Here is a 14,719-nt window from a genome sequence, read left to right as displayed (position 1 = left end):
CCTGTAGCCATCCCGGCTTAGCCATTTTGCACTTGCTGTCGATCTCATTTTTGAGACTACAGTTCATAACCAATAGATTGTGGTCAGAGTCCACATCTGCCCCTGGAAATGTCTTACAATTTAAAACCTAGTTCCTAAATCTCTGTCTTACCATTATATAATCTATCTGTCTGATACCTTCTAGTATCTCCAGGATAGACTTTCCTTAGCTGATCTGAAATATTATTTCGGCCCTTAGCCGAGAAGATATTGTAATTTTACTTAAGTACGGCCTAAATCCTGGCGTTTTAAAAGCAATAATGTAAACTTATTCTGGAGAAGTTACTTGGGCCCTCAGCGGTGAATTTATGCTTGTTATTTTAAAGAGAAAACTGTGCATTGTGTTTTCGAGGAAGAAAGTTCTGTGTTCTTGTGTAACTAACAGTAACTGATCCTGGCCCCTTTCCACAACCTGATCCGCTCTGTCCTGCGATACCAGATTTCACAGAATGACGTCAAACATTTCACATTCTGACAGCTCACAGTGCCATATTTTCACCTGTTGCAGAAAGTGGAACTATTATTTTTCTCAGTATACTCCGCGAGCGCAAGGATTCACGAAGATAACCTACGATGTTTCAGCGTCCCGCAGCCCGCACTACAGCACTCGGAACACCACCAGTTTAATTATAAGCACTCAGTGCGTCGTACGAGCCTGGCGACAGACATTTGCTCAATCTTCGTGGAGCAATTTATTGCCCGAGTAACTTGAAAAGTAATGACGCTGCTTGCCGGCGCGGAAAGAAACGGCTGCCTTTGGTGGCGCAGCACGTTCTGTAAATTACCATCTAAATGACGAGAGGGCCTTTTACAGGACTGGTGCCGGTGTCCGTGTCCGTGTCTGTGTCGGTGTCCGCTAACGAGAGCGACGACGAGCCCGCCGGTCGCAATTACCGCGCCTCGTTAATACGGCCGGCGCGCCGCGCCGCGCTCTCTGCCAGCTCCGCCGCTGCTGTGTCGGAACCCGGGCACACAGGCGCGGAGGCGGCCGTGTACCGCCACGCTTCAGCATCTACAACGATCATACGCCACATACATAGATTTTCCTCTTTCCTTTATTTGGTCCACGACTGTCTATAAAGACATGTGAGAAAAATGTTGTTTGAGTTGGTTCAAATGGCTCTGAGCACTATGGGACGTAACATCTCAGGTCATCAGTCCCCTAGAACTTGGAACTACTTAAACCTAACTAACCTAAGGACATCACACACATCCATGCCCGAGGCAGGATTCGAACCTGCGACCGTAGCGGTCGCGCGTTTCCATACTGAAGCGTCTAGAACCGCTCGGCCACCAGGGGACGGCGTTTGAGTTGTAATACTGTTTTTCAATATAATTATGTACAATCTCTGGCCATTTTTGATAGCTCGGTAGGAGACATGTTACGAAGGTTGTTCAATAAAGACTGGCACTGATGCTCATACAAAAATTTATGGCAAAAAAGTCGCTCATACAGACTTTTGTCCACATCACAATACTCCAACCTACCCCCCAATTCCTCTACGCTCTGTCAGGAAGCATGGGACTTCATTTCAATTCTATTCCCCAATGCAATGCACTTGTCCGACCTGCTTTGCCATTTCTGGCAAACGTGCAGGAAGCCGTTCCTTCACATTCTCTTCAGGGTCACCTCTAAAGCTTTCCTGGCCTTGGTCCCGTTGTCTATGTTCCTTTTTGGGAGTCGGGTTAAGGAAAGACTTACACGAAGCCAGGTCGGACTGGGTGCAGTCGAGATGCATTTTTTTGCCAGAAACTCAAGAACAGAGTTAGCGACATGTGGTCTGGCATTGTCGTGATGAAGCTTCTGTTGTCCAATGATGTTCCACCGTTTTATTGGGTGTGAGATACTTTACCAATTGCTTTGGGACGTTCTTATAGTGATCTGCAATGACGGTAGTGTCTCTTGCAGCTGTATAAGTGTACACCATCCCGTGGTAAGAATAAAAAAAGAAATGACCATGGCCTTATCGAACACTCAAGTGAAAGAGCTCAGCTGAAATTTGGAGTGACTAGTGACTAGAGTACGTAGTTTAACGGCGCACGGACAGACGTCGCTAGAAGGTACTTAACGAAGGGAAAAAAAATTAGAGTCAGTCTTTCTTGAACGTCCCTGCTGTCTATACAGAAAATTGTGTGCCCGTAAGTGACGGCTGAGAGCGGGCCTGAAGGATGCTTGGAAGGTCGGACGCAAGGGCGGAATCAATTGCGCGAAAATTAATTAGCGTATGGAGAGGCAACAGTTTAAGTGGCGGTAGAAGGTGGAGGAAGCTGGAAGAGCTCAGGGACAGTGTACTGAGGCAGAGAACTCTGTAATTTACAACGAGAGACTAGTTGAACTCTGAAGTTTCTGGAAACTACTGCTTCGCTATTGTAGCAGTAACTTACAAATGTATCGAGGAGAAGATTTGATTAAGAATATCGACGCAGAAGAGGAAAGTCCAAGAAGAGAATGTAGTTATTCAGTGACGTCTCCGAGCAGCAAACTCAATTTTTTTTTTCGTGTAACATTATATAGGAAAGAGATAGTGAATTTTACTGTTCTACGGTCGATGAAAAAATTTAATAACCCGACGTATCCCGTCCCGTATACTGTTTGGAAACAGTTAATAGTTATTTCACAGTGGGCATTCGGCCACAGAGTTCATGCCAGAACAGCTGCTGGGAGTTTATTTGAATTTTTGGTAGTTAATTTTCTGATCGGCGAGCCAGCCACCGCCATTTTGCTGTGGTCCAGCGCTCTTACAGAAACAGTAGTATCGCGACGGCACCAAAGAACTTCCTCCTCTACAGCATATCTCAAGACGAGCCATATAAGCAATTCAGCGATTACATCATTCAGGCCGTTGTTACATCGAGCGAAAAACTAAAATTCTGTGAACTGTAGAGTAATCTGAACAAAGACGAGACAGCACTGATAGTATTTTGTTAGGAAAGTAATGAATAGTATGCTACAGAATATCAATAACATTAACAATAATATAATTTTCTCCCGCAGTTATAATTTGCGATCGTACACTACTCGTACAGTCGGGGCTGTGTTTGCTTCAGAGCATGTATATGATTTAACACTGTGTGGCTCTATAACGTGACAATATAACGAGATTCAATAATGTTTTCAGTTTAAAAAAAAGTTGAGATAGGATTTAGTGTGAAACATGATTATAGATTACATTCAAGCGACAGCAATGTTGATTTTAGGTTTCATGCAGACGTGATACTGCCATCACTGCACTATGCATTTTTCTGTTCTATGATAACTCTGGTTAGGCTACGAGATCGATCTTTACAACAGTCAAAACTGTGCTATTACGTACGATCCGAATGTCTTAGACAACACCGAACAGCTCATACACATCAGTAGAGCATTTTTCCTTTTTGTAAATGGATAGCTGGACAAGAATACAACAGCAAACAGCTAATTTCTCAGCAATAAATCTTCTTCTAGTAGACGTATATTAATACCTATTTAGGTATATATTTGTGTCTATTGTTTTCTAAGGGTGAGTGTGTGTTGCCTTGCACATCTCGCTCAAGTGTAAGCAGAAAGCCACTCACAAAATGATCTCGTAATGAATTACAGTGGCTGAAACAGAATCAGAAGACGATAACTGTAACTTGAAAACTCTTTTGTAGTCCGTGTCCGCAAACAACAATATGGGATTGTGGGTTCGCCTTCACGCAAAACACTTTCTTATTTTCAATCCAAACTAGTTGCAGCGAAATACCGCCATCAGTGGATTACCTTTTACTTTATATTTCTATGTTTGTTGCGGTGTTTACGGCAAACAGCCACTCATCTCCTTGGCTTGAGCGGCTGTTGTTAACAAATATGAAAGTGTGAGCCTACACACTCATTTGTTCAGTCAGATTTAGTGCATTCTGTATTAAGCCGAGTCTGTCAAAGGAGCGTAATACTTGAAGTTAAATTTGGCCAGGAAGATGGTGTTGCGGCCACATTGCTCACTTAATTACTTGTGAGAGCATAGTGAACTCCCGCGGAACACTATGCACAGTGTGACATGAGCGTACCGGGTTCTCTCCTAGTGACAGTAAGAGGCACTCTGCTTTACAACACGGTACTCATACCTAACTGAAATTTTGCAACACTGTCTTAACTAATCCAATGGCCGTAGAAGCTGTGATATCTCGATCAAGTCGGAAGAGTCAAATAAGTTAGGACAGTTTGAGCCGTACGCGGCTGGCGCCTACAACGCAGCACCCGTCACATCTACCATCCTGTACATACTGAAACACGACAAGCTTTCAGTCTGGCTTTGTGCTGCCTTTATTTCTTTTCCATTTTATCTCTGCAGCCAACTAGTGCCCGTCTCGGCTTCGGATAGTAGCACTACGTATCCAAGGTCGGACGACTTGTGATTAGATATGCAAACCTTCCTCGTCAATCAGTCTGTCTATTAGCAAAAATCGTTTAAAAATCTTTTCAGTAGTTTCTGAGATTAGCTTTCACACGCAAACAGAAAAACGCGGTGGGGAGTTTAAATTATAATTTGTAGTAAACGCTTTTCAAAATGTTCAAATTCTAAAGGTAACTGGGATAAAATATAGACCGCCAAAGATTGTTTACAACTTGTATAGAAACAAAACTGGAGCTACAAGAGTCGAAGGAAATGAAAGGGCAACTGTAGGTGGAATGAGCCAGGGTTGTAGCCCGTACCCGAAGTTACTCAGTCTGTACACTGAGCAGCGAAGGAGAAATTTGGAGCAGGAATTAAAGTTTAGGGAGAAGATATAAAAACTTTAAGGTTTGCCGATGACATTATAGTCATTTCAGAGTCGCTAGGATTTTGAAGTACAGTTGAACGGCGTGGAAAGTAAACAGAAAAAAAGACTAAAGTTGAAATCAAAAGAAAAACAAGAATTATGGAGCGTAACCGGATTAAATCAGGCGGTGTTGAGGGATTTAGATTGGAATATGCGGAACTGCAAGTAGAAGATAAATTTTGCTATTTGGGTAGTAAAATAACTCATCATGGCTGAAGTAGACGATATAAAATGCACATTGGCAATAGCAAGAAAAATATTTCTGGAAAGCAAAGGAATTTGTTAACATCTAATATAAATGTAAGTGTTAGGTGTTTTTTCAATGAAATTACGAAACTGTCGAAACGGCACAGGAGTTTGCTTTTATTTTAATGGCGACCAGTTCCGGAGCTTAATCTATTATCAAGCCTTCCACATAAGTGCTACCATAATGTGTGTACGCTGCCCAAATACCTTGTGTGAGTGGCTAGGTGCAAGGTACTATTTGCATACGACTGTCCAGGGCTGCGAATCGTCAGTTTGGTAATAGAAGGAAATGTGGGCCGTAGAAATTCTAGAGGGTGACCAAGACTTGAATACGGTAAGCAGCTTCAAATGGATTTACGTTGCGGTAGTTTTGCAGAGATGAAGAGGCTTGGACAGGATAGACTAGCACGGAGAGCTGCATCAAATCAGCCTTCGGACTGAACGCACACCCACCACCACCACCACCAACAACAACAACAACAACGATTACGAGTGGCAATATTATCACTTAGAAAAAGTAAAGTTTTTCGTGGGGGTTTGTTCTGTCTATGCAACTAATTGATGGTATACATCCACGAATTTTGAAGCAACTAAGGAACGACGGAAAACAGAAAAAATGACGATAATTTTTGTTTGATTGCAGGTACATATACGCAATCCCTCAACACACTGAAATCCCCCCGCCAAAAAACCGTAGCACGTCGGTCGTTACAAGAGCCAAAACAATGGCAGGACAGTCCACTGGTAAAGTGAAGCATGGTGCGGTAATTGGTTTCTGCGTATGAAGGGGAACAGATTTACAATAGTCCATGCAAAGTAGGCCGAAGTGTGCGACAACAGAAGTCCCATCATATTACATAGCCGCCTTCTGTGTGGTCACAAATGTCTGAGTGACGAAGAACAGAGTGCCAGGCAAGCTCTCTGTGAATGATCGCGGAGGCTCTGATTAGATTAGATTAGATTAGATTAGATTAGATTAATACTAGTTCCATGGATCATGAATACGATATTTCGTAATGATGTGGAACGAGTCAAATTTTCCAATACATGACATAATTAAGTTAATTTAACAACATAATTAAGTTAATATAACAACTTTACTTTTTGTTTTTTTTTTAATTTTTTAAATAATTTTTGTTTGGTTTTTTTCCTTTATATCTAAAAATTCCTCTATGGAGTAGAAGAAGTTGTCATTCAGAAATTCTTTTAATTTCTTCTTAAATACTTGTTGGTTATTTGTCAGACTTTTGATACTATTTGGTAAGTGACCAAAGACGTTAGTGGCAGTATAATTCACCCCTTTCAGTGCCAAAGTTAGATTTAATGTTGAATAGTGAAGATCATCCTTTCTCCTAGTATTGTAGTTATGCACACTGCTATTACTTTTGAATTGGGTTTGGTTGTTAATTACAAATTTCGTAAGAGAGTATATATACTGAGAAGCTACTGTGAATATCCCTAAATAAATGTCTGCAGGATGATCTTGGGTGGACTCCAGCTATTATTCTGATTACACGCTTTTGTGCAATAAATACTTTATTCCTCAGTGATGAATTACCCCAAAATATGATGCCATATGCAAGCAATGAGTGAAAATAGGCGTATTAAGCTAATTTACTAAGATGTTTATCACCAAAATTTGCAATGACCCTTATTGCATCAGTAGCTGAACTCAAACGTTTCAGCAGATCACCAATGTGTTTCTTCCAATTTAATCTCTCATCAATGGACACACCTAAAAATTTTGAATATTCTACCTTAGCTATATGCTTCTGATTAAGGTCAATATTTATTAATGGCGTCATACCATTTACTGTACGGAACTGTATGTACTGTGTCTTATCAAACTTCAGTGAGAGTCCGTTTACAAGGAACCACTTAGTAATTTTCTGAAAGACATTACTGACGATTTCATCAGTTAATTCTCGTTTGTCAGGTGTGATTACTATACTTGTATCATCAGCAAAGAGAACTAACTTTGCCTCTTCATGAATATAGAATGGCAAGTCATTAATATATATTAAGAACAACAAAGGACCCAAGACCGACCCTTGTGGAACCACATTCTTGATAGTTCCCCAGTTTGAGGAATGTGCTGATCTCTGCATAGTATGAGAACTGATTATTTCAACTTTCTGCACTCTTCCAGTTAGGTACGAATTAAACCATTTGTGCACTGTCCCACTCATGTCACAATACTAAAGTTTGTCTAGAAAAATTTCATGATTTACACAATCAAAAGCCTTTGAGAGAGCACAAAAAATCCCAATGGGTGGTGTTCGGTTATTCAGATCATTCAAAATTTGATTGGTGAAAGCATATATGGCATTTTCTGTTCAAAAACCTTTCTGGAAACCAAACTGACATTTTGTTAGTACTTCATTTTTACAGATATGTGAAGCTACTCTTGAATACATTACTTTCTCAAAAATTTTGGATAAAGCTGTTAGAAGGGAGATTGGACAGTAATTGTTGACATCAGATCTATCCCCTTTTTTTATGCAAAGGTATAACAATAGCATATTTCAGTCTATCAGGGAAAATGCCCTGTTCCAGAGAGCTATTGCACAGGTGGCTGAGAATCTTACTTACCTGTTGAGAACAAGCTTTTAGCATTTTGCTGGAAATGCCATCAATTCCATATGAGTTTTTGCTTTTAAGCAAGTTTATTATTTTCCTAATTTCAGAGGGAGAAGTGGGTGAGATTTCAATTGTATCAAATTGCATAGGTATGGCCTCTTCCATTAACAGCCTAGCATCTTCTAATGAACATCTGGATCCTACTATATCCACAACATTTAGAAAATGATTATTAAAAATATTTTCAACTTCTGACTTTTTGTTCGTAAAGTTTTCATTCAATTTGATGGTAATACTGTCTTCCTGTGCTCTTGGTTGACCTGTTTCTCTTTTAATAATATTCCAAATTGTTTTAATTTTATTATCAGAGTTGCTGATTTCAGACATGATACACATACTTCTGGATTTTTTAATAACTTTTCTTAATATAGCACAATAGTTTTTATAATGTTTGATAGTTTCTGGGTCACTACTCTTTCTTGCTGTCAGATACATTTCCCTTTTCCGTTTACAAGATATTTTTATACCCTTAGTAAGCCATGGTTTGTTACATGGTTTCTTACGAGTATATTTAACTATTTTCTTGGGGGAAGCAGTTTTCAAATGCATTTACAAAAGTGCCATGAAATAAATTATATTTTAAATTGGCATCAGGTTCACGGTACACCTCATCCCAGTCTAACTGCTGTAGGCTTTCCCTGAAATTTACAATTGTTAAATCGTTGACTGAACGTACTACTTTGGAGGACTGTTTAGTACTGCTGAATGGAGCTATGTCATATATTGTAACTAGCTGTGCACCATGATCAGAAAGACCATTCTCAACAGGCTGAGCATTTATCTGGTTAAACTTACCTTGGTCTGTAAAGAAGTTATCTATCAGTGAGCTGCTATCCTTTACCACCCGAGTAGGAAAATCAATAACGGATGTCAAATTGAAAGAACCGAGTAATACTTCAAGGTCATTTTTCCTATAACCCTCTTTCAGAGAATCTACATTGAAGTCCCCACAAATAATAATTTTCTTCCCCCTGACTGACAGATAGCACAACAAGGAGTCCAAATTTTTCAGAAATGGATAAAAATTTCCCGATGGGGACCTATTATAAATGTGCCTTTATTTAATTTAAGCTCACAGCACATGCTTCTATATGCTTCTCTACACAAAACCTTTTTTGTTTCTATACTTTTTGCACAATGATAACTTTTGACATATATGGCAACTCCTCCTTTCTCCATATTTTCTCTAATTACATATGCAGAGAGCTTATATCCACTTACATTTACCTTATTCATATCAGCAACAATGTGATTCTCAGACAGACATAGTATATCTATTTCATCCTCAGTTTCTAAATCTTCTAAACAAACCAGAAGCTCATCTATTTTATTCTTTAAACTCCCAATATTTTGAGGAAATATACTTACATTATTTTTAATTATACTTTTATGAGAACCTTTCCTTATTCTAACATTTGCAGTACTCTCCTGTCTGAGTTTCTCATTGTGCTTAAGCCTAGTTCCTATACCATTGGCCACATGGTGTTCAGAGAGGCAGATTATGTCAACTGGGTTGGATGACTTTAATTCATGAATACAATTACCTAGGACGGAGATACAACTTGGTGGAGGTAAAATTTCTGGTGATTGGTTAAAATTTATAATTGACGGCTGCGATTGGTGATCCAATGTGCTAGAATTGTGTTGTTTAATTTCTTTCCTAAACTGAAGATTTGTTTCAATCCTGACCTCTCGTAGAACTTGACATCTTTCTGCCAAAGACCGTTGTATCAGGAAAAAGTGAGCATCAGTTATTGATTAGTTTATAACGTTTTGCACGAAATCTTGAATAAGACAAAGGTCGCCGCCAGTTGGCTTTCGTGACTGAGCACGCGCGTTCAGAAATCCCTACAAATCGAGGCAGCAGGGGAAACGTTGTAGCTGTGTCACGTCAATCCAAGTGACTCCTTCAGCCGCCTGATCACCACTGACAAATGCTGGGTGCCTCACTATGATCCCGAGGTACAGCAGCATAGAGTGCAGTGGAGACATGTGGACTGAACATCGCTGGAAAAAGGCAGGAGCTAAATTTCATCGGACAAGGTAATGCCGTGTGTTTTCAGGGACGGCACGCCGTGGTGCACAGAGATCACGCTGGTATGCGGTAAACTCTCACAGGAGCACACTGCCGAAATCTCCTGACCACGATACGGATAGTTGCCCACATTAGGTGTTTCTGTTCGATTAAAGTGCTTGAGTGCATCCTTTACAGGAGAGCGCTTCTGCTTCTCTGTCTCCTCGTATTTTACCTCCCTACTCCTCTCTCTCCTCTCCAATATTCTCCGGACATGGCACCCATTGACTACTATTTTCCTCGGATGACGTAATTGACCAAATGTCGACAACGTGATTTTCGTTTGTATGGTTGTGTGAACAGTCAAAATGCAGACATCTACGACCAATCTCCGCGAAATACGGGGGCTCTTTTTTTTTATTATTTAAGGTGATTATTAAAGCTTTACGACTATCCTCTTTATTGAAACAGCATTTTGGATTTCGAATCCATGTACGTGCAACATGTCTGGAAAAAAAGAAGACAAAAAAATAATGCACAACAGCTAATAGTCAAAGTACTTAACACGAGACACTTCAAATGTTTCAAAACAAAAGTAATTTCGAGTCTTGCAGTAAATCTCATTGAGGGCCATATTTTAGGAATTGGAGAGGGAAAACAGACCACTGACTGATGAAAGAAAACTACTCTGCATAATGAAATTTTTAAATATGTTCCATTAAAATATAAATTTCTGTACAATAAAAATACAGTATTGGACAGAATATGAAACTCAGAAATATCGGCGGGTGATCTTCTCGATCTTTAGTGAGTTTAAGAGGCTTTGGACTGTCGTCTTTTATTCGTATACTTGCTGGAACGATCTGTATCGCAACTGTCAACGCCCTTGTACTGTCAAATAATCGACAAACGGTGAAGTACATTCGATTTCGGTAAATTTCTTCTGCTTTATATTCTTCATGTAATGACTTAAATGCACTGAAGTGAAATGAATGAACCCGCTATGATTCAACGGTTCGTACTTTCACAATATGCTGAATCTGGACTATAATGCATATTCCACGACTAGCACTTTTGTAACTCTCATATAACCAGCGGAGACAACCTCTGGTAGGAGTGCTCCGAAATCATAGGTGAAAGCTTTGGTGATAACGAAATTTTGAGCCTGGCTCACATGTGTACCGAGAGACTGTTAAGGCAACGGTTCTTGATAAGCAGGAGGGTTCCGATCTGACGAATTTGAAACTAATTTCCTCACACGACGGTAATTTTAGACATCCAAGCTACGCCTCTTTCACATTTCGTGCTCCAATGACTTCGCAGTCGAACTCTGTTAAGTCGTTTACCTATTTTGCGGGTCAACTGACATCAGCTGTACAAGTAACTGGGTCTACTGCGCTATCACACATTTCACTAGCGGACGTAAGACAGTACTCACCTCTAGCTGATAGCTTCTTTGTGTTGATGATCTTTGCTGCGAACTCCAGGCCCGTCGATTTCTGAACGCATCTCCGCACGACTGAAAATGCGCCCCTGAAACAGATAACAAAAATACGTGTACAATCATCATGGCAAAAATTAGACACTGGATGGAAAATTAATAAAAAAAGGCGAAGTCGAATTTTCTCTAGAACAAAGCTTACTTGGGGACTCACTAAATCACTGTTGTTCCTGAAAAATGTAACCGAAAAATTAGTGAACAGCAAAAAAGAGTCTCTTTCATAACATAACACTGCAATATCAGGAACTGATGACAAACGCTCTTGGCCTCGTGCTAAACCATGTGCGTAATAAAAAGCGAACCCAGTCACCGCATCAGTAATTGTTTTCACGTAACGAATACATCAGTAAATACTCTGCATAAGAAGCGTGTGTTTCATTCTATAATCGAAGGCATACATTTATTCCTGCATTCGACAAAGCGATGTGCAAACAAGACGATGAATCTCAACCAATTTATAACACTAAGTGACGGAATAACATCGCAAGTTCCATTATGCTTTTCGCGGATAATGCTGAGGAAATAGCAGCGAAATCAAGGAAGACCTGCGAAAGGTCGACGCTTAGTGCAAGAATTGATAGTTGACCCTCACCATACAGAAATGTAACGCGGTTCGCTTAAAAACCCAGGAAGACCCATTATTGCACGATTACACCATTGCAGGACAATCACTAGAAGCGTTTATTCCGTAAAGTGTGAAGGAGTACGCGTACACAGCGACATAAAGTGGAACGACCACACGAACGTAATCGCAGGTAAGGCACATTCAGAGTGATACAAGGGAACAATCCTCATTAAACCTAGTCCACCCACAAAGGAGAAAGCTTATAGAATCCTAGTTCAACCAACACTTCACTATTACTTGTAAGTCTAACTTCACTATTACTTGTATGTCTCGGATACGTATCAGATAGGATTGACACAAGAAATACAGAAGCTGCGAAGGAGAGGAGCGTGTTTTGCTACAGGTTAATTTCGTAATCACCAATGCATCACGGATATGCTCAACCAATTCCAAGAATCACTATGTGGTCCAATGTGAAAATTCCGTGAGCGTACATTTCTAGAAGAATCACACAACGTACTGGCGCTCCTATGTATATGTCGCAAAAATATCACGAAAGAAAAATTATAGAGATTCGAGCTCACACGGAGGCTTATCAACAATCGTTCTTCACGTGAACCATTCGCGACTGGAACAGGAAAGGGAGAAAATGGTAGTGGAACACAAAGTACCCCCGCCAAGCTCCATTAGGTGGCTTGCGGAGTACAGATGTAGGTGTAGATATTTAAGAATAAAGAACTGGGCGGAAAAAAAATATTGTTTGAAGTTTCAGTAAGAGGAAGTGACGAAGAATCTCTCAAGAAAATTAAAAAGAAATGTGTACATGTTCATTGAATTTTAAATAAAACATAAATTATTTATTAAGATATTTCAATAAAATGAAGTAACGCCATAATGCAATACACAGCTGTTATGTGAAACATTTTTGTACATAAACTAGATACGGTGTTGGAATGCTTACAAATTTGAGAATTGGATGATACAATCTTCAGAGCATTCAGCTATACAAAAGCGGATATGCGAAAGATATGAGTTTCATTTTATCATTATTGCACGCAATTAGAAATATGACAGAGTGAAAAGAACGGTTTATATACAAATGATTCAGAAACAGTAGGATACTGTGTGCTACGAAAAAAGGTGAAAAATACTTTCCATGCAGCTTCATGAACCAACCGTGTATACACCAACGGTAAAAAAATCGCAACACCAAATAATAATTAATGTACAGTACCGGAATTTCGGGAATACATTTGTTTAGGTAACATACTACGGGATTAACATTGCAAGAGCACACGTTAATGTAAGTTCGAGGTAAGCAATTGGAAATATAAAATGCTGGTATAGTAATAACAAAAGTAACTTCCAGAATGTTGAATGCAAGCACGCAAACGTACATACCGGATGTCAGCTTGTGGGAAGGAATTCCATGCCTGATGCACTTCGTCGGTCAACGCGGGGACGGTTAGTGCTGTTTTTGGATGACGCTGAAGTTGTCGTCCTATGATGTCCTATATATGCTCGATTGGGGACAGATCTGATGACCGAGCAGACCAACGCAACATGTCGACACTCTGTAGATCATGCAGCTAACGCTGTAGATCATGTTGGGTTACAAAAAAGATATGTGGGCTATAGTTATGCTGTTGGAAAACACCCTCATGGAATGCTGACCATGAATGGCAGCACAACAGGTCGAAACACCAGACTGACGTACAAATTTGCTACCATGGTGCTTGGGATAACCAGGAGAGTTGACTTCCGCAAGGCGTTCGATACAGTTCCCCACAGTCGTTTAATGAACAAAGTAAGATCATATAGACTATCAGACCAATTGTGTGATTGGATTGAGGAAATCCTAGATAACAGAACGCAGCATGTCATTCTCAATGGAGAGAAGTCTTCCGAAGTAACTGTGATTTCAGGTGTGCCACAGGGGAGTGTCATGGGACCGTTGCTGTTCACAATATACATAAATGACCTGGTGGATGACATCGGAAGTTCACTGAGGCTTTTTGCAGATAATGCTGTGGTGTATCGAGAGGTTGTAACAATGGAAAATTGTACTGAAATGCAGGAGGATCTGCAGCAAATTGACGCATGGTGCAGGGAATGGCAGTTGAATCTCAATGTAGACAAGTGTAATGTGCTGCGAATACATAGAAAGAAAGATCCCTTATCATTTTGCTACAAAACAGCAGGTCAGCAACTGGAAGCAGTTAATTCCATAAATTATCTGGGAGTACGCATTAGGAGTGATTTAAAATGGAATGATCATATAGTGTTGATCGTCGGTAAAGCAGATGCCAGACTGAGATTCATTGGAAGAATCCTAAGAAAATGCAATCCGAAAACAAAGGAAGTAGGTTACAGTATGCTTGTTCGCCCACTGCTTGAATACTGCTCAGCAGTGTGGGATCCGTACCAGATAGGGTTGATAGAAGAGATAGAGAAGATCCAACGGAGAGCTGCGCGCTTCGTTACAGGATCATTTAGTAATCGCGAAAGCGTTACGGAGATGATAGATAAACTCCAGTGGAAGACTCTACAGGAGAGACGCTCAGTAGCTCGGTACGGTCTTTTGTTAAAGTTTCGAGAACATACCTTCACCGAGGACTCAAGCAGTATATTGCTCCCTCCTACGTATATCTCGCGAAGAGACCATGAGGATAAAATCAGAGAGATTAGAGCCCACACAGAAGCATACCGACAATCCTTCTTTCCACGAACAATACGAGACTGGAATAGAAGGGAGAACCGATAGAGGTTCTCAGGGTACCCTCCGCCACACACCGTCAGGTGGCTTGCGGAGTATGGATGTAGATGTAGATGTAGCTGTAGAGTGTGCTCCTGCTGTCGTAGGGAAACGCAGCCCAGACCATAACTCCAGGTGTAGGCTCTGTGTGTCTAGCACGCAGGTAAGTTGGTTTCA

At 40.4% G+C, this 14,719-nt stretch overlaps 1 protein-coding gene across 16 annotated transcripts in view; it reads right to left on the bottom strand.

Annotated features, from left to right (window-relative positions):
• The window catches only part of LOC126179628 (calcium/calmodulin-dependent protein kinase type II alpha chain), a 1,032,354-nt gene that overhangs the window by 460,200 nt on the left and 557,435 nt on the right, over positions 1–14,719 (bottom strand). For all 16 annotated transcript variants that reach the window (XM_049924622.1, XM_049924624.1, XM_049924625.1 and 13 more), the window contains exon 2: positions 11,160–11,254. In XM_049924622.1, the coding sequence (XP_049780579.1) occupies positions 11,160–11,254 (95 nt within the window). The remainder of the gene's footprint in view (positions 1–11,159; positions 11,255–14,719) is intronic.

This window comes from Schistocerca cancellata, chromosome 1 (assembly GCF_023864275.1).
Source record: "Schistocerca cancellata isolate TAMUIC-IGC-003103 chromosome 1, iqSchCanc2.1, whole genome shotgun sequence".
In the NCBI taxonomy this organism is placed as follows: domain Eukaryota; kingdom Metazoa; phylum Arthropoda; class Insecta; order Orthoptera; family Acrididae; genus Schistocerca; species Schistocerca cancellata.
The sequence above is the reverse complement of the archived record's forward strand: the minus strand, read 5'-3'. Positions and strand labels throughout refer to the sequence as shown.